Source organism: Limulus polyphemus, unplaced genomic scaffold, assembly GCF_000517525.1.
Source record: "Limulus polyphemus unplaced genomic scaffold, Limulus_polyphemus-2.1.2 Scaffold1753, whole genome shotgun sequence".
NCBI classification, from domain to species: domain Eukaryota; kingdom Metazoa; phylum Arthropoda; class Merostomata; order Xiphosura; family Limulidae; genus Limulus; species Limulus polyphemus.
This window is the reverse complement of record NW_013667363.1, coordinates 163,706-183,948: the sequence shown is the minus strand read 5'-3', so window position 1 is coordinate 183,948 and position 20,243 is coordinate 163,706. Positions and strand designations below refer to the sequence as shown.

The window sequence follows — 20,243 nt, the reverse complement described above, 5'->3', positions numbered from 1 at the left end:
GAAAACTGTCCATTATTTTGATGTCATGATATAGTAAAATTAAAATTGTTATTTTATGTGATATCTTGTTTTCTTGTGCCCAATAATGCATTTTTAATTCATTTGAAATGAATGGTAATTTATAATCAGTCACAAGAACGTCGAATCTGAATCACTTGAAAAAAACACGGGGGTGCTTAACTTTTTCCAGGTGTATATATTTACAGACAACTCATTGCAGCCCAGAAATTTACGTTACACCACAGTTTGAGACGTATTTACAGAGAACTCATTACTGCCAAGGAATTAATGTTACATCATGGCTTGATATATATTTACAGAAAACTGCCCCAATGAGTTGTCTGTACATACATCTCAAACTGTGGTGTAACATTAATTTCTGTGCAGTTGTCTGTAAATATATATCAAGCCATGGTGTAACATTAATTTCTGCTGCCACAAAATTAATGTTACACCAGGACTTAAGATATATTTATAGATAACCCATTTCTATCAAAAATTAAATTTACATTATGGCTCGAGATATGTTTACAGAGAACTCACTTCTGTTAAGAAATTGAAGTTACACTATGACTTAAGGTTTGTTTCCAGGTAAGTTATTTTTGCTAACCTATTACGGTTTCATCAAAGACAGGTTTGTTGATAGATAAGTTTTATTTACTGATAATGGGTGATCTGAGTTTTGTTTCATATAATAATATTGAAAACCACATTGTAATTTGAAGTTAGCTCTTTTACCTTCATGATTTCTCTTGCCATCTTCCGTATTATTTCATCAGTATAGTGGTTTCGAAAGAGTAGAGGATGATTTGCAGCCTTTCGCAGCTGCATCATCATCCCAGCGTTTGATTTATTTACATTGTCCCGATTTCCATCCCTTCCTTCCTGCACCTACAAGTCAAAAAAAAGAACAAAAGTTAATCACTTTGATTAGTAAGGAAACTTAAAACATCGTAAGGAGAGAAAACTATTAATACATCAGAATTTCATACTTAATCTAGTAATAGCCAAATTAATGTGATATAATAACTAGCCAATGAAAGTAACCAATACAAGATTATACTTGAAGTTTTGGGAGATAGGTAATATGATAAAAAACTGATATTAAAGAATACTGAAACAATCTACATGAAGTTTAAAAACACAAGGTAAGTTTCTGAAAATAACCAGTGTGGTATAAAATGATATACTAGAATTTTCAAAAAACAGACGGTATTATACAATACATCTTACATTTGAAACTAATTAATGGAATATAAGGTGGCATCTGATAATTTTCAAAAAATAAGCATAACATACAATAGCACCTAATTAGCTTTGCAAACAAGTTAAAATGACATCAAATGACCTATATCTTCTGGTATTCTCATTATGAATGTGCGTGACTGTGGTAAATACATTAATTTTTCAAGTTGTTTCTAATAACTATAATTCTAAACAAGACTTGGATCAGTGATAAAGTTCTTAATTTCTTTAAAAGCTGTTAAGCTTCTAAAGTTACCAGTGTCTAAAACATCACTCAAAACTTTTGAATAATGTCATTTTTTGGTTACACACTTTAGCACTTTATAAGTGTAAGGGGATTTATTTAACAGGATTCTTCACTAACAAATGCATGTATACAACTTATGTACTTACTTCTTTAGAAAGCCTTGCCACAAGTCTGTTATAGTGGTCTTTCTGAACATCAGATAAAGGGCGATATATAATTTCTTCATGCTTGGTAGGCAATTGCTGAAGTACCTTCATAAGACAAAAAACACAGTTCCTGACATAATGCTCACCAATGCATTAATTTTAACTCATTTTAGTACGGGCTTGGTCCTTGGGACCGACCTTATTGTTATAGTTTTCTTGTTATAACTTTTAAAATAATAAGCATATCTTAAAAAAAGGTTATCAATAAACATTACAATGCTTTCATATGCAAATTATCTAATTTTCTATTAAATCTTAAGGTTTATTAAGCAATGTTTTTCTCATGCTCTTTTTTTCTTTTCACATGTTGCCTATCCAACATGCAAAGTAATTTTGATTTTAAGATTCAAAATACTTTTATGTATCAGAAAATTTTCAAATTTCACATGTGAAATCTTTATAATGTCCAGATAGTTATCAAACATTTCTTAAGAAAAAGGTTTTTATCTTATCTGTTATTTTCACTAAGGAATCTCTGTAAGGGTTTGGTATATTTGACCGATCTTATAACCACCATTAAAAACTAGGAAATAAATATAAATCATGCCTCTTTCATTCTAGAATGACAACAAATTGTAACATGAAAATGTAAATGTTCAGACTAAATCACTTAAATCTCATAACATTATACATACATACATATATATATATATATTTATTTATTATTTTTATTATATTGACCTTTCAGCATTGTCTGGCTAACAATACAGAAGTTACAATGATGCAGCACACATGCTCTCATGTTACCGTATCCAATAATATAAAACTGACCTTTATAATTTATCAAATTATAATTTATCAAGCTCAGTAAATAAGCTGTATTTTGGTCTAAAAAAATATGAAATTCTGAGTAGACTAAAGGCACAACCTACCTCCTTGAAATCTTGATTTGAAAGAATGAGATGGCATCCAAACACTTTGAAATGGCTGAGAAAGCCACATTCTGAGCTTTCAATTGGTTATTCACATCATATATTGAAGTAAGTGTATATAAGGAACAATGGAAAGAAGTGTGTTTGATTCAGTACATGAGTGATATCTCAGCAAACAGAAAAGATACGAGGTTCCTATTTTATATTTTAGCTTGCTAATATCGGTTATTTGAATTCCTAATTCGTACAAAACTATAGACTTGATATTTTGACATCAGAAACATTTATTTTGAACCAGTGCTACATTTAACATACCATTTGACACACAAAAATCAATGTTTAGGTGTTTTTTAAATTAAGAAATTGAATAATGTATAATACTAAAATTTGAATTATAATCTACAGTTTGATACCAAACTTACTGACATAAATTCGTGAAATAGTAGTTCAATAAAATTTTGAATGAGAGTCAACAAACATGATGACATGGCCTTTGACCCACCAGGAAAGAGTTACGCTGCACAAAGCAAATGAGGTTTGTACTACAGGTTGCAAATTCAGGTTATCACTTAAAATCATTTAAATGACCATGAAAACTGATTAAGTTTCAAAAGTAGACATGTTAGTGCCAAATATTTAAATTCAACCATTGAACAACAATTAACAATTTTAATGCTAAAAATTTAAAAATTTAGATTATCAGTTACAGCTGAAAATCTATCATTTACTAAGTTTCAAACTATAGACACAAACATCAGTTCATCTACTATTTATGCAATTGGATTTCTATCCTTCATTATTATCCATGACTATAAACATGAATTCAAGTAGCTATGTATATGTATTCTTAATGACACTTCAAAACTATAAATATGATCTACTTCATTCATTAAAAACTACATGTTTATTACCCACAAGTTCGTGTACCATCAACATATTTATAAGTTCATTAACCATTTACAATTGCTTGTGTATCTTTCACTAAGTTTGAAAACTATTAACATAAGATCATTTATCATTAATCAAACTTTGTTGGTATGAACACCAAATCATCAATACTATTGGTTTTTATTCATCTCTAACTTAATTTCAGCTCTAGAAGTATAAACATTCACCCTTCATCTACATTATATCCTCTTAAGAGAAGTTTCTCAGACGAAATAAAAACTAAACCACTTGTTAGCGTTATTGGTATTTGGATGATTAACTAGCAGATACAAGATAAGATATTAACAAGATAAGTACAATAATATATTGTATGAGTAACTGTGCAATAAAAGGCATTGAATAGGACTGGTATGACATCTTCAAGTGTGTATGGACAACTGGAGTTACAGTAACTGATAGGGATATATTAACTAATTATGATAACATTCAGAGCAACTTGTAGTATCCACCAAGTCAATGTGGTTAGAGCTAAGAAAAATATTATAAATACATGATGATTAGAACATACCTCACTTTTCAGCCTTCTTAATAAAAATGGTTTCAACATTCTCTTGGCATGGTCAATGCGTTCCCTTTCAAACTTACCCCTGTTTTCTTCAGATTTCTGGAAAACACAAACTTTTATGAACTTTTCTTATGACCATTACTACACACACACACACACACTAATATATATACATTGAACACTTTACCACAGAAAAAGTCTAGGCTAAAAATCCAGTAAAAAAATAAATCTTAAATAAATTATTAAGATCAGTAGTTTAAGGAGATACCAAATTTTCAAAATAAACTACATATATTTTATTCACCACACAAATCAGCAATTCAGATCAACAAAACATAGTGTCTGTTGAATGTCTTATTCCGATTACTTTTTGTACGCACTCAGTGATCCCTAATTATTCAAGGCTTTAATCAGGACATCTTTCATGAAAATTATAAAAATATTTTTTTTTTCAAACAAACAGTTAAACATTTGTACCAACTTTCTTCAACTTGTTCATTGTCAAAAGAAGCCAACGGGTCAAGTGCTCAAACGTAACAACTCCAAACACTAAACACCTTCAGGAACATGCTAAGATACAATATATCTACGGTATAACTTTTCAAGTAAACATTTTAGATCCTAATAAAACAAAACAAAAAATCATCCTTGAAAATTATGTGGAAAAAGGGGGAGGGATATTTTATAAACCTAAAATAACATCTTGGAGAAGACACGTGGAACAAAAATAAACATTTACTAAGCTTAAATAAGCTGGGCATAGCTACATCATCATGTCTGATTGTAAAAATAACAGAGGCAGAAAAAAAAATATGTATTTAACAGAAAATTCTATACTCAATATAAAATTACACAGAAGATATCTAGTGGCCATGAAAAGCTCTAAATATCTTGTAAAAAATACAAGAACAAGTAATGAAATATGGCTCTACCTAGCAGCTCAATGGCAATAAAGTCTGCACAGTGTGTGGAGGATATGCTTACACTAAAGTTTTAGTAATACAGAAGTTATTTATATTAATAAAAATATTTCATATAGGTTTATTTCTTAATAAGTATGTATATTTACAAATCATATATTCACTTAGATGCCTTTTTTATGAAGCAGTTTTTATTGGCCTCTCAGAATATGTATGACAAAGATTGTGTATAAACATCACCACTATTTCTACACTACCTCATTCATTTCTTAGTTAACACTTCCTTTGACAGTGTGGAGCACAGCAAGTCCTGTTCAACATTTTTATAAAATGTAACACTTTTTGTATACTTGAACTTGAGACTTCCAAGGGGTCTCTTATTGAAATACATTACCCTAAAATAAACAAACCAGAGTTCTAACGATCATTTTTGCATTCAATGAATTAAGCTGATCATATATTACTTCTATCGGTTTGAACATCTCAGCCATTTTTTGGCAGCCTTTAAATTTCATTTATTGACATTTTTACACAAATTATATGTATTTCATGTTTTTATATTTAGAAATAAAGGAATTCTGAATATACATGTTGCAATACCTAATTTTACAACTTTTATGTTTAGAAATTGTCACTTTTATTAACAAATTAATAAATTATTCTATTTTACATACTTGTTTCATGACATCATTTTTTGTTTTACTAATTAAATTAATGTATTTTTCCCATTAATAAGAATTTTCCCCAAAGGTCAAAGTGAAATCCCTCCAATGCCAAGATGGTCCATAGAATCTGGTGCTGAACTTCTGCTAAATTGTCACAAGCAGATAAGAATGGTGACACATTACCCAAGAACAGGGTGCCAGTCAATCGCAGGTTAACCCCCAGCTGACCGCTTGTACCCATCATGCAGCTTAGTAAGACTGAAACAATTAGAATAGTGTCTTCTTCAAGAACACAACAGCATGACATGAACCAGCCTAGAATTCGCAACCATTTGACTACAAGTCCAAAGTATGATTGAGCCATGCTAGTAGTAAATTTGTTGTGTTCCCTAAATCCTATTTATGATCTATACTATGCTTATTTTCACAGATTCACTCCAAATTAACATCACTTATGATAAACGATGAAAAAGTAAAATACTTCAACAGTTAACTAGATGCTCAGTTACTCTAGCACTCACTAGGTGGCACTGAAAAACATAAGAATTGAATAAAAAATATTTGTTTTGCGATATACTATACTGAAACTAAGAAATTAATTTGATTTGATAAAATAGTTATCTGTTTAATACATTGTATAATGTTTAGTCAATCATGAAATAAGCAGATTCTGTTAACCCTTTCAGAATTAGATTCTGTCAATTCTAAAGACCAGCTGTTTTGGAAACAAACTACTTAATTTGTATGAAACATAACACTAACTTTATTAAAAAAATGTGTAGTTTTGTGTAAAACAAATCACAATTATATCTAGTTTTGTATAAATTTTTAGTTTCTAAAATTTAAAACTTGTATTGTGAAATTTTTTTTAAAAAACAATGAAAAATATTTCCTTTTCTAAGACTAATTTTCTTTTGTTATTGAGTTTCTGAAACCTTGTAAATTATAGCTTCAATAAAACAACACATTTTCTGCTTTTTATTCTGATAACATCACACAACATTTACAGAAATTTACTTATTATCACAGACTGACAAAACAAAATATATGATATAAAAGAGTTATTTGTTATTAAGCACAAAGCTACACAAAGGGCTATCTGTCCTCTGCCCAACACAGGTATCAAAGCCCGGTTTCTAGCAGTAAAAGTCTGCAGACATACCACTGTGCCATTGGTGAGCATATACAAGAGAGATAAGTAAAACCATAAATTTTATTATTATTGATAGGAAAGTTCCATTTTTTACATCCAATAAATTTTACTTTTTCATACTGATTAATGTATTTATTACTTTGCCCAATAAAGCAATTACATAACTTACTAAAATACATAAAATTTTGCATGATCAATAATGACTTACAATCAAAGTCATTATACAACTCTTTAGGCCTATTCACTCCCTAACCTTAAATGTCCTTAGTCCAGTTCTTGTTACACAAAGTATCACTGTAGCTTTAACACAGAAACAACATAACAAAGATGTAGTATGAGAAACACGGGAAACATTACCAAAAACTATACTAGATGTACTTCCACAGGGTCCCCCAAAAGTGTTGTTTCAAGAGTAAATAAAACTAAAATTAAGAATAACAAATATTTTTTATTTTTTGCTTTTCAATTTCATATATCATGCTGTGTTTTAGCCTACAGAGTGCACAATACTTCTCATGATTCTTGACATGTGCACATTTTACTGATGTCACGACAGTGCAAACTGCAATGTTAAGCATCCCTTATGTGATGTCATTTTAGTGTCTACTGGCTGACTGACAGACAACACACTACTGTATAATGGTGCAAGTGGTTAAAACAGGTGACCACTCCAGGCAGCCTTTGGCCCCCTTTCAGGGAAACAAAAGGTTTGCAGACCTTTAATTTCTTGGGAATTCAACTGTTCAACCTCCGAGTATGTGTAACTGAAAAATTTCGTTATATGTTCTACAGGTAGAGAAATAAGTCATTCACATCATTTCGATTCATAGCTCACTTTACAATGATTTTTTTTCTAAAGGGCAAATTCATTTTTAAAACCATAATATAGTTTGTCAAGACTTTCTATGAGAAGAACATACATTTAAGTCATATCTCATCTTATAGTCTCTAGAAGATTGAGATACACGACTTGCTTTTAATTCTACACTTCTTATTGACAGCTAACAACATAAGTCAAGCCTAGTACACAGTTCAGATATCTACAAACATAACAAAAGACTGGAAATTTGAAAATTTTTATTTATAAAATTAACTAGATAGCTATTATATAATGTTTTGTTATCATTTGTACACTATTTTCTGGTCCAAAATTATTGAAAGATATTAGAACTATATTCCTCTAATTAAAATCTGAATGTAGTTATGAAATTTTGCCCTCAGAATGATTGTAAACTTTTCCAACTAAACTTTAAATATAATACAATACTACAACTGGAAGTTACAAAGTAACTCTTTCATGACAATTGTTATTAAACATGTTGTGGAGTATAAGAACAATAATACAAATGACTTCTGATGTTTTTCATGAAATATAATATGATAAAACTTAATATCCAAGTGATAGTACATGTTATAAAATGAAATATTTGCAAGATTTAGAAAAGTGTCTTTGGTGCAAAATACAAATTCTTAATTGGAGGTCTACAAAATGTTTCAAAGGGGTCCTAGATAACATAGAAATTATTTATTATTACTTGAAAATATATAGTTTAGTCCCTAGTGCTTTCACTAGATTTATACTGAATTTATTCTGTTCTGTGCAGAGACTACTAACGAGCACGATCAGGGTCTGTTAGGGCCTTTCTCATGTTGAAAGGATTTACAGAGACCAAAAGGTCAGGAACTATTGTTGTAGAAAACATTAATGCCTGAAAACTCTGATATAGAGAAAGATTTAACAAACATTATGTATAAAGAGATTTAGACTTACACAAACAGCTGTGAACATCTGTTTTACTTGGTCAATTTTCCCATCAAACATGTTAGGCATGACAAAAATAAGTAGAGACATCAACTCAATCAGGTTATTCTGTAGTGGTGTTCCCGTTAGCAGAAGTCTGCGTTTAGCCTGCAAGAAATGAAAGATGTGAACTTTGAGACAACTACGAGACACAGTGATATTTTTGTCTGGGATTCAAAATAAAAGGCCTCATGACACAAGTCACAGAATAGGAAAATTCATGTTATTTTTTAACTATATATATATACAAAATACTAATTTATATTATTTTAGAAGTTTATAAACATTTTAGAATGAAATTTGATTACAATCTCTATCATATTCAGTTGCATAATATTTTAATAAACTGTTGTATTATCAATATAAAGTATAATATTTAATCAAATTAGGAGTTCAATTAAGAAAATTAAGCAAAAAAAATCTATGTATGTTTTCTGTACCTGAAAATATCAAAACCTTTAATGTATTAAACTTCATATAAACAAGCACTGTAAGAATCTACATTAACACTTGAATAACTTGTACGAAATAATGTCCATAAAGAGTAAACAGAGACAATTACCCTCCAAGTCTTACTTTGTCAGCAAGATATGCTAAGATTTACTTTTCTGAGATTCTGTTAAAGTATATCAACTGATTGTAACTTTTCATGTGAAACCATTGACCTTGAATTATAAGACTATGATAATACAATCATTACAAAAAATAATAAAATATTTATATCAGGGAGCAACACTATACATCTTTGCACCTGTAACAAGAACTGATCTATTAAACAACAGGTTATCCTGCTGCATTAATACTCTTCAACATGTGGATTTCATGAAATATTCAGTAAGACAAAAGCATACTCACTTTAACTCTCATGAGATGCTGATACCTCTGAGATCTCATGTTTTTAAGCATGTGGGCTTCATCAAAGATAACGTAATAAAATTCCATTTTCTTGAACATAGCTCTATCCTCTGCACTGCTAGTGATCATATTGTACCTGTACAACCAAAAAAGGCATTCCATTAAGTTCCCACTTATATTTCTCAATCTGACTTGTTAATTTATACTTTTATTCTTCACACTTCTAACAAATTAATGTACATGGTTTAATTTAATCATATTTTAAATTTAAGAGTTTCTGTTCAATTTGTAAAAATAATGTTGTAGGCTACATTATTTTCAATTAAAAGTTTGTATTGTTTTTGGCTAAAGGGAGTTTGACATCATTTGATAAGCACATGCTTTAATGACTAGAACCTGTTTGGAAGTCAAGAAATCAGTACAACAACATTAAACATTTGTCAGTGAACTCAGGTGATTTGATTAACAATTTGTGAGCCTGTTTCAGATGATTGTTGATTTTATTACTGAGCTAGCAAGATACTTCAGTTTCATGAATATTGAGCTTCTATTTCAACATAGTACTCGTAATAAGTACTGTAAAAAGAGTTATTGGGAAGTTAGGCCTATTGCTTGGTGAACATTAGATTAACTTATTTGCATAAAAGTAAAACTATAGACGTTGTAGTCAAAGAAATAAGCTGCTTTCATTAAGTGGTCTGGACTTTGCATTCTTTTTTCACTACATAATAAAAAAAGAAACCAATAAACATCAGAACTGTTACACACTTACGTGGTGATTAAGATGTGAAAATCTTCAACTTCATCATTTGCTATTTGTAATCTCAGTTCCCTGCGTTCATCCTGTGACCCATGATAACATAGGACATTCAGTGTTGGAGACCAGGTAAGAAATTCACGCTGCCAGTTATCTAACCAAAATGATATATTTACATAAATTTCAAACATCCTCACTACTTAAAGTTTTTTAATGCATGATCTACCAATAAATTTGTCAATAAAATACCCATAAATGAAAACACATACACAACTTTTCATAGAGGATTGTAATTCAGCTGAGAGATTTTAACAGACTTTCAACCCCTTTTTTTGATATTTTGATCTAATGCTAGTGTTTTATCAGAAAATCCACACTTGGAGATTGAAATATCATTCTTAAATAAATCTTTAAAAAAGGTGGCTAAAATATATCAGAAAATATATGTACATTTTGGAATAAATAGTTCAAACTTAATATCTTATTGTTCTTATGAATAAAAATAAGAGCTATTTTTGTTAAAGATATATAAAATTTGGTAACTTATTTTTTGAACCACTACTATACACATATAATATTTCATTCCTCTTAAAATTAAATTTGATGGTTAATGCCAAAATAGTGATACAAACCTACAAAGGCTTAAAATAAGAAAGCACTTTTAATACAGATGAATTTCATAGCTTTAAAATCAGGTTTCCACAGGCTGATTAAAAAAAAGCTTCCAGGACTTTCCATGATAAACTTGTGATTTTAAGCACCTAATTCACTGACTTTAACAGAACATGAAATCTGGCAAAATTAAACTAGTATTGTATAAAAAATGTGGTAATAGCTGCACAAAAATGCCCTAAGAATGACAGCGACACCGAGCTATAGAAAAAATAGTTATTCATGCAAAAATATAAAATTATAAAACAAGTCATTAAAAGAAATTCTAAATGACCATGTGTTACTGTACAAATCACTAACAAGTTCTTTGTCAGTTACAATCCCCTAAGTATACTTAAATTTTTTCAACTTCAGTTTAATAGCAAGTGATAAATCCTTGTATATTACTCCCAAATACTGTGCTTTGGCCAGCTAAAAACTCCTCTATTGTGTCAATAAAACCACAATATTTATTGAACATACTATTTCAACATGTCAACTTATATCTGATTGGCTGCTGAACATACATCATGGCAAGTTACCATGCCAACCAATTCAAAGATTCATTTATATTATTCTGGAGACCTCTCATATTGTTGTGCACATTAACAATGTAAAACATCTCATGGTTTTCCACACAATTGCACTCCATTATTTTTAAATCTTTTCCAATTTACTGCTGCAATTTCACCTAACAAACATTTCAAAAAAACAGGAAACCTTGTGGGTTAATAAACCTTTTAACCTTTAAATTTCAACATGATGTTAAGCCTTAAGTTTTCTTGTACAACAACACATATCCACATTTAAATAATATTTAAAACAATAATTGTTCTGAATAATTTTATTTATTGGCAGGGGTGCTGTCATGTGTATCAGTCATCCAAAAGTACATAATGGTTACAAGTATAATAACAAACAAGTTTTTTAAGAAATGTATTCAGTTTATTTGTAAAAGAAAAACTAATAAAAACACAAGGACAAAACAATATGAATAATATACATCACAATCATGTATTTACAATCCTGATTGTCACTAAAATATCCCAGCCTAAACTGAACACTGTATAAATAACAGACATAAATCGTATATAAATTGATGGACTGTTTTTAATGGTAAATATTTGACTATATCATACATGGCGGTTAGGTTTATGACACTTATTCTATTGTATTTTTCCTACTTGGATTTGCATTTCTCTTCTCTTTCCACTTATTAGCAAATATTTAAACAATAACTGATGAAGAACTTAGGCTAGAAATTATTTTTGAAGTCTTTATGTTGAAGGTGTAATTAGGAAAATTCTGAAACATCCATGTTCTATCAACAATTTCATGATTCTAGAATAACACCAAATTATTCTTGACCTTATTTTATGTTTGTTTGTTTGTAGTATAAGCACAAAGCTACACAATTTGCTATCTGCGGTCTGCCCATCACGGGTATCGAAACCTTGTTTCTAGCGTTGCATGTCCACAGACATACCACTGTGCCACTGGGTGGCTATTTTTTATTAACAATATCATTCCAACAATAGTCCTGTGACATATAATTGCATTAAAACAGGTGTACATAGTTCAAAGCCTGTTACTAATCAATGTTTCCAAGTCAGCATATTTCCCATTTTTGGAAACACTCCCTTATATACACTTACTTCTATATATGACATGAATAACCATGTCCCCCTAGTGGCTTTCTCAGCCATCATAACATGTTTGGACACCATTTCTTTTGAACCAAAATTTCAAGGAAATAGGTTGTGTCTTTAGTCTGCTCAAAATTTCATATTTTTTTATACTGAAATACAGCTTAGTTACTAAGCGTGATAAATTATAGTGGAATTCTATGGTATTGATGTAGTAATTTATGATTCTTTTTTGGTTATTCAAATGTACATATAAAACCTAAAAAAAATTATTTTGTTTCATATCCTCCACATGCAAAATTTTAATAGGCTTAGCAACCTACGTCAAGCAGCAACCAAGTACAAAGGTCGTAACTAGAAGAGATAATTGTTTGCTTTTCTTCTTTATTACTGTTCTATGTTTTAAGAAAAATAAGTTTAAGAACTTATTTCCAAACAACAATAATCTGTATACATATATAATATATAATAATTGAAATGTGAGTATTTTACAAAATACTAGTCTACTAAAACACGGCCAAGACATGTCACTTTGTAAAGACTAAAGGTCAGTTTTATATTATTAATGTTATGAGATTTAAGCTAATTAGTCAAAATATTTATGTTTTTGTTTTATAATTTGTAGTCATTTTAGAACGAAAAAGGCATAATTTATATTTATTTCCTAATTTTTTTAACGTGGTTACGAGATTGGTCAAATCGACCAAACCCATACAGAGATTCGTTACTGAAAGTAACAGATAAAATATAAAAGTTTTTCTTAAGAAACATTTGATAACTATTTGGACATTATAAAGATTTTGCATGTGGAATTTGAAAAGTTTCTGATGCACAAGAGTATTTTTAATCTTAAAATGAAAATTACTTTGCATGTTGGATAGGCAACATGCGAAAAAAAAAAAAAGGCATGAGAAAAACATTGCTTAACAAACCTTTAAGACTTAATAAAAAAATTTATATTATGCCTATGAAAACATTGTAATGTTTACTGATAATCTGCCGAATTTCGTTGACATACGCTTACTAATTTAAAAGTTATAGCATGAAAACTATAACAAGCACAAAATTGTTATGATGTTAGTCCCAGGGACCAAGCCTGTGCTGAAAGAGTTAAAGGACTTTTCCAAGACCTTCTGATGAAAACCTTTAACTTTACAGGATTTCAAGGACCAAAAAATTTAACAAAATTTCATGACTTTCCAGGATTTTCATGACCTGTGCAAACCCTATTTCATTAACAAAAATCTAACAATAGATATACATATTTCATACGTTACAATAAGCATTCTAAAGTTCAACTGGGCATGTTATGTCTGAACAACAAAGGGTCAAATTTTTTAAAATAAAACAATTTTCAATTGAAAAGAATAAAACTTTTCGTATCATAATCTTCAAATCGAACTTAAAAAAAAGTTTTTATTCTATTCTTCAATAATTTCATAAACTTCCATACACTTTAAGCCTGTAACCAATCTCCATATCAGATGGCATTAACAATCCAACCTAAAGAATTCCCTGATGTTCTTCCAAACCAAATTTTAAGGAGATCTGATCGGTAAGTTTGTTTACCTATGAATATACACAATATATTTAGGCACCTTCGCGATGGAGAGAGTGCAATGTATCCTGGGAAGAGGATTTGTTTCTTGACTTGTCTAAAGGGAAAATAAATGTAAGAGAAGGAGTTCTTCAACTTTATCTGATATATACTTGTTTTGTATTCCAATGACAACATGTCCTTTTTTGTAGTCTGATAATTTATTTGAGGATGAGTTTTGAAGCTTGCCACATGCCACTAGTATATATATATACGTTACGGACGTCCAGACATATGGAAAACACAAATGCAGACTGTCAAAATCTGATCCCTATATCGGCTGATCTTGGGCACATCGGCACCAATCCGATACTTCATTCAGGTTGCAGGCTTAACACACTTTAAACCATGACCTACAAAGTTAATAGTAAGGTACTACTTTTCTATTAAAAAGAGCCTTGTCGTGTTTCCATTTAAATCAGTCTAAAACTTACCTAAAGTCGAGGAAGGTACAACAATCAAGTGAGGGCCATCTTCACCAGTTTCTTTCAGATGAGTTAAAAATGATATTGCCTGTACAGTTTTTCCAAGACCCATCTCATCACCCAAGATACCATTTAATTCCTGTCTATGCATAAGTACCAGCCAGTTGAGTCCTAAGATTTGGTAAGGAGCCAAGTGCAGCCTGAAAAAAAGGTAGCTTCATTACACAAATATCAATTAGCTTAACATCTGGTAAGAAGCCAAACAGAACTTATACAATAGCTACTCAACTTCATCAATATCAGGCAGTTCAGCCTTAACTATTGCAAATTTTATTTACAGCTAGTGCATTTAGGCAAGGTAAGAAAAAAATCTATTTGATTGCTATAAACGTTTTTGTTTTACTAACTTATCTGTACCAAATATTTGCATATTGTTAGTTTAATAGGTAAAAACTGCAAAGTATACATTTTTATAACCTTAAGGATAGACTACACTGCTGAACCAACAGCATTGATTTCAGACCTCAGTTTGTAAAGCAGAAGGCTCACATTATAGGGAGGCTTCTTTCATAATTGGCCCTAGCTAAGATCTTAAAACAAATTGAATGTGACAACTATGTCACAATATCCTAGGAAATGTTCAACTATACTAGATTTGGTGGGTGATATGAAGATCGAGTATTCTTTTATGCATGTTATTAGTTTCCTTTCGGTAAAGCCAATACAGTCTTGCTGACAATAAGGACAAGTACATTTGTAAACTACTAAGGACGACTGTAACACAAGAATATGGTCCTTGAATTTCAAAAGATTTTAGGTGACAATTAGGTTTGAAAATGCATGTTAATTGTACTTATGGGAATGAATACCTTATGAATCTGTCTTAGGTGATTCCTAACGAGTAGAGCATATTTACCTATAAAAGGTAAACAAATAATTACAGGTTGACCTCAAGATGGAAGGCAGAAGACTTTTGAAACTTTGTCCTCTAGACTTAACTGCCAAAGTAGATTCTACGGTCACAAATATATTTCTAAAAGTGTTTCTCTAATAGGCAGTTGCTGCTCATTTCACAGTCAGTTCAAGTAAAGAGTTATTAGTTCCATTAAAATTATGAGCCAAAGACAATGGAATAAGCATCTATCTTATAACTACGTATGTTCAGCCAGACTTCATTTCATAAGCCCTTTACAATTTTTTGAAGCGTATATGGAATTTTATAACTGTTGTCCATCATGAGGAGGAGAGAATAAAAAATAAATTCTTTCCCTTATTCCCTCATAGCCACATAAACATACTCTAAACTGTGAATGTTGGCATTTCAAGAACAATAACTCTGTTACTATGACATTTTTTGTTCATATATGACATGATTATGATATATAAAACACTGTATGACATAACTTTAACTGGATCTCCATGATGAAAATTCTGAAAAAAGCATGATTTATAAAAAAGCAGAAAGCAGGAACCATGTTTTTTTTTATTACTGTAAGTTTGCAGAATAACTTTTAAAATAATGATAAGGTCTCCTACTATTTAAGTCTTTCAAATTTAGTCTAATTTACGATGTATATTAATAAAAAATTTCAAGATACATATTCAAAAATTATCTTATAAGAATTACATTTGTCATTATAAGTACATGTTAGAAATGTTTCTTTTTTTTACTTTTCTTTGGTACAAAAATCTTTAGTTTACAAACATCAAACTACAGAAAAGAAGACTAACTTTTTTGTTAAGGAAGCTGGCTGTTGAGTGATATAACCTTCAATGTCAGTACCATCTCCACGCAATAACTGGCCCACTATTTTCTCCATGTCGTCAGATATCCGCTGACAACACTGCATCAGTTTGATGATGGCAGCCCTCATGTTTATGACATTCTGGGCACCATTCAAAAGGTCTGGTGTGAGATGTTTACACTGTTCAAATTTCTTCACCTACAAGAACAATGTTTGTATGTGGAATAAATACCTTGAACAGAAGAAATTAAAGTTACAATGAAGTGCTTAGGACAAGATCATTTAAGAATTCATTTTTAAAAAAACACAATATATTGGTACAAAAAACAAAAAAATAATTGTTACTACTATGCTAAGATGGAATTTTTATTCATAGACCACTATAACTTTTTTTAACATAAATCATTGGGCTTATGCTGGATAACAAAAACCTTAACATGGCCAGCTGAATTTTGAACAATATCAATAGCACGTAGAAGTTACAGAAACCTAAATGTCAGATCTCATTTCAACGATCAAGAAAGACTCCATTTTTTTGTTTTTTACAATGAACAATAGATGGACAAATAAACAAATACTACATGAAATACATTATCAATTTTTTGGTCCTTTATTTGTACTTAACACTACTTATGCTCTTTTAAGTGAAATAATAGAAAGAAACCTATTCAAACTGACTCTGAAATTATTATATCAAGCATGTGAATGGTCCACAAAATTGGTCTGTGGTTTGAGGACAGTTTTCTGTATTGGTCAGACTGTCCAGTGTTAAGTTGAATAATTAAAATTAAAACCATTGTTTTAAAAATGTAACTCTTCCAGAGCTTAAAGTAAGCACGATTAATTTGAAACTAATTACCCACCTAGAGTTTGTCTTTATACTTTCTCTTAGCTCACCTACTTGGGTTCACATAAATAAATACAAATGTACTAAAGGTCCACTACAGTGATTTTGTTTTGTTAAAAAAGACAAAACTATTTTTCTTCTTTAATATTACTTCCAATAACCAGTATTACCACATTACTTTGTTTTAAATAAAATGCTAATTCTGCATCCTTTGGCTACAAATACAAAGAAGCTGTTCATGGCACTGTTCTACGTGTGTGTGTAAAGAAGTATGTTGTGCTAATCTAAAAAAGTTAAGAAGTAAGGGTAGCTCATGTATATTTTTCACATTCCTGTTACATAAAGTATACTATTTCAAAAGTTTGATGTTCTACGATAAAGTTTTTGATTATAACTATTACTTTGAATACTTTGTAGTTTGAGAGACCAAGGAAGTAGTAGTAGTTTAATTTAAGCCTTTGTCAGAACAAGATTACTGGCACGGATTTAAATGTCATCCTTATTTGATCACTTACCAGACCAACTTATCTAAGATGGATAAAAAAAATTAAGAAAAAAGAAATTTTGTATAATACTTTCTTGAGATAACTGTATCAACTAAGAAGTAGATTTAACATTTGTTACAAAAAATTAAGTACAGACAGTACATAAAAACAACTCACCAAATCTTGCCAGCCAGAAAAAGGTCGACAAGATAAAATACTGTCTACTTTTTTCTTGCTACAACTAGGCACTGTGATAAGCTCTTCAACAGTAGCAGTCTGGAAAAAAGCAAGTACATTGGCTCTAGATGGTGTTAAAGTCCCATTACCACCATCATCATCATCACTGGCTTCACTGTTATACACATCTTCATTTTTGTAGTCATCTTCCTCTTCATCGCTCACATTTCCAATATCTTGTCTCTTCTTTGCCTTAGAAGCTTTGCCCATGTTTCTTCTGTTTCTCTCATCACTAGTTGTTTCACCTTCATCCACATGGTTGTTGACAGAAGAAGCACTATCCAATAATTTTTGTTTTCTTAGTTCATGCAAGTTTATTTTTTTAACGATTTCTGGATTTTTTGGTAGCTGAAGATGATCTTCACTGCCTTTCTCAATACCTTCCTTCAGTTTATACTTTTCACTATTGCTACTTATAGTTAGGCATGATTTCTTATTGACTGTTGGCTCAGGTGCAGCTGAAGTTGCCTGTGTTTTCAGTGCTTTCAAGAAATCCTGTAAAGGTTTTTGTACAAACTGACCTCTACATGGCCGGTGCTTAATTTTACTATAGCTTTTTGTAGAAGTAGTTAGATGTAACTTTGTAAGACATTTATCTTCTTCATCTGAATCATTATAAACAATTCTTCTGAGCTTTTGCCGTGAAGAGGGAATATTCAATGTCTGTTTATTGTTCACTGTGTGGTTAGTTTTCTTCATTTCTGATAATGTACGATTCATTGCTGATCCACTCACGTCTTCTGCATTCTGAGAACTTTCATTTTGGGTATGTTTATCTCCAGTAAGCTCACAAAGAGCTTTTTTGACATTCCAGCCACATGTTACTAATATGTCTTGCAGTTCCTGAGAAAAAAAGAAAAAAAGTATTTGGTAATGATAGTCTTTAAAGTGAATGAATTACTTTAAACAATCTTTTATGTCATTGCAACATAATACTAGCTATTCTAAAGTTTAGTATAGCATCTTTAGTACTATAATATAGTAATTTATAGAGGTTACTTTGCTTTCAAAATTAAACATATAGCCTTAGAAAAATATGCTGTTTAAGTTGCACCATATATATATATGGTGATAGATAGAAGTTCTTAGGTTTTTAAGAAATTTCATCTAAAAATTATAAATTTTAGTACTTAAGAATTCTTTTTATTCTTTTCTGATTTTCCTGTGAACAATTCAAAATCTATTGTTGAACCAAAATGGTTTTACAATTTACTTGCAGCTGCTTTTCCTCTGGAAAAGAAAAAAGGCTTTGGTAATATTTCAATGATAAAAAATACTTTTAATATCTTTACACTTCAAATTTTTTTTGTTTTTTATGGCAACCATTATTTTAAACTGTATTAATTTTACTGAACTTTAAACAAAATTTTAAAACAATACTGAGATACACCACCTTATTATTATTATGCCATTTCATTTACATCTAAGAACATTGCAAGTTTTGAATTAAAAACTTCAATTCTCCCACATTAAATGCTTATGCAGAGTTTTGTTTCAGATTTTTGATAAAGAAAGATTTAATAAAGTTTTATTTCAGATAATAATATTTATATTAAAACAGCAAACTATGAATAAGTCTTCCCTTAGAGATGGGGGCATCATAATCCAATAAGGCTGGGGGATGATTGGGCAACGGCATTGCCTGAAACAGGTCTTCCATAACTTAGCTGGGAATACTTTTACTCTGAACATGAACAAAGACATGGAAGTACCAATATATGGAAATAAATGACATTGATATGTTTTTATTATTAGGAGAGGAAGGAACAAAAATGACTACAGACAGCATTTAACAGAATTAATATTTACTTGCATTAGAAAGTCAGAGTGACTAAAGGTAAGAAATCGCAAAATCTACAAATCAAAATATCAGAATCAATGACTATTTGACTCATTAAAACAATCATAAAATGCAGAGAAATATGTTTTGAATGCTAAAAACAGAAAGGCTAAATCAATCCACTTATTTGCTTTTATTATGATAAAAAATGTATGTATTTTTTCTTATAAGAAATCTTGACTCTGCATATGGGAGCTTACCTGACCTAACAGCCAAACATAAAGAGAATGAAAACAAAGATACTAATGCTAAAATTGCAACTAGCACTACTACTCCTTACCAAACACAGAGAGACAAGAGAGTTTTTGAGTCAGTATAAAAAATATTATAAATATAAAACAAGTAAAACTTATTTTAGACGCATTTCTTGTTGGCAATTTGATTTGTTTTCAACCAAAGATTTTTATTTTAGATGCAGTACCATCAATGATGGTTATAAATTCTTGGGCACACAAATACTAATTCCTTGTTTGGCAATTTATTTGCTTTTATAATTTAAATGCTTAAAAATAAGAAAAGGTCTTTGTTATCTACTAATTAAAAAAACAACTAGATAGAAAGACTGTTATTGTCTATAGGTTAATCCTTGTTAATAA

At 30.2% G+C, this 20,243-nt stretch overlaps 1 protein-coding gene across 2 annotated transcripts in view; it reads right to left on the bottom strand.

Annotated features, from left to right (window-relative positions):
• LOC106464829 (SWI/SNF-related matrix-associated actin-dependent regulator of chromatin subfamily A containing DEAD/H box 1-like) overlaps nt 1-20,243 on the bottom strand; it is a 58,571-nt gene that overhangs the window by 11,485 nt on the left and 26,843 nt on the right. For both annotated transcript variants that reach the window (XM_022392629.1, XM_022392628.1), the window contains 9 exons: nt 17,748-18,650; nt 16,225-16,436; nt 14,503-14,693; nt 10,190-10,328; nt 9,418-9,553; nt 8,533-8,670; nt 4,027-4,122; nt 1,639-1,743; nt 739-891 (listed from right to left, as the gene is read on the bottom strand). In XM_022392629.1, the coding sequence (XP_022248337.1) occupies nt 739-891; nt 1,639-1,743; nt 4,027-4,122; nt 8,533-8,670; nt 9,418-9,553; nt 10,190-10,328; nt 14,503-14,693; nt 16,225-16,436; nt 17,748-18,650 (2,073 nt within the window). The remainder of the gene's footprint in view (nt 1-738; nt 892-1,638; nt 1,744-4,026; nt 4,123-8,532; nt 8,671-9,417; nt 9,554-10,189; nt 10,329-14,502; nt 14,694-16,224; nt 16,437-17,747; nt 18,651-20,243) is intronic.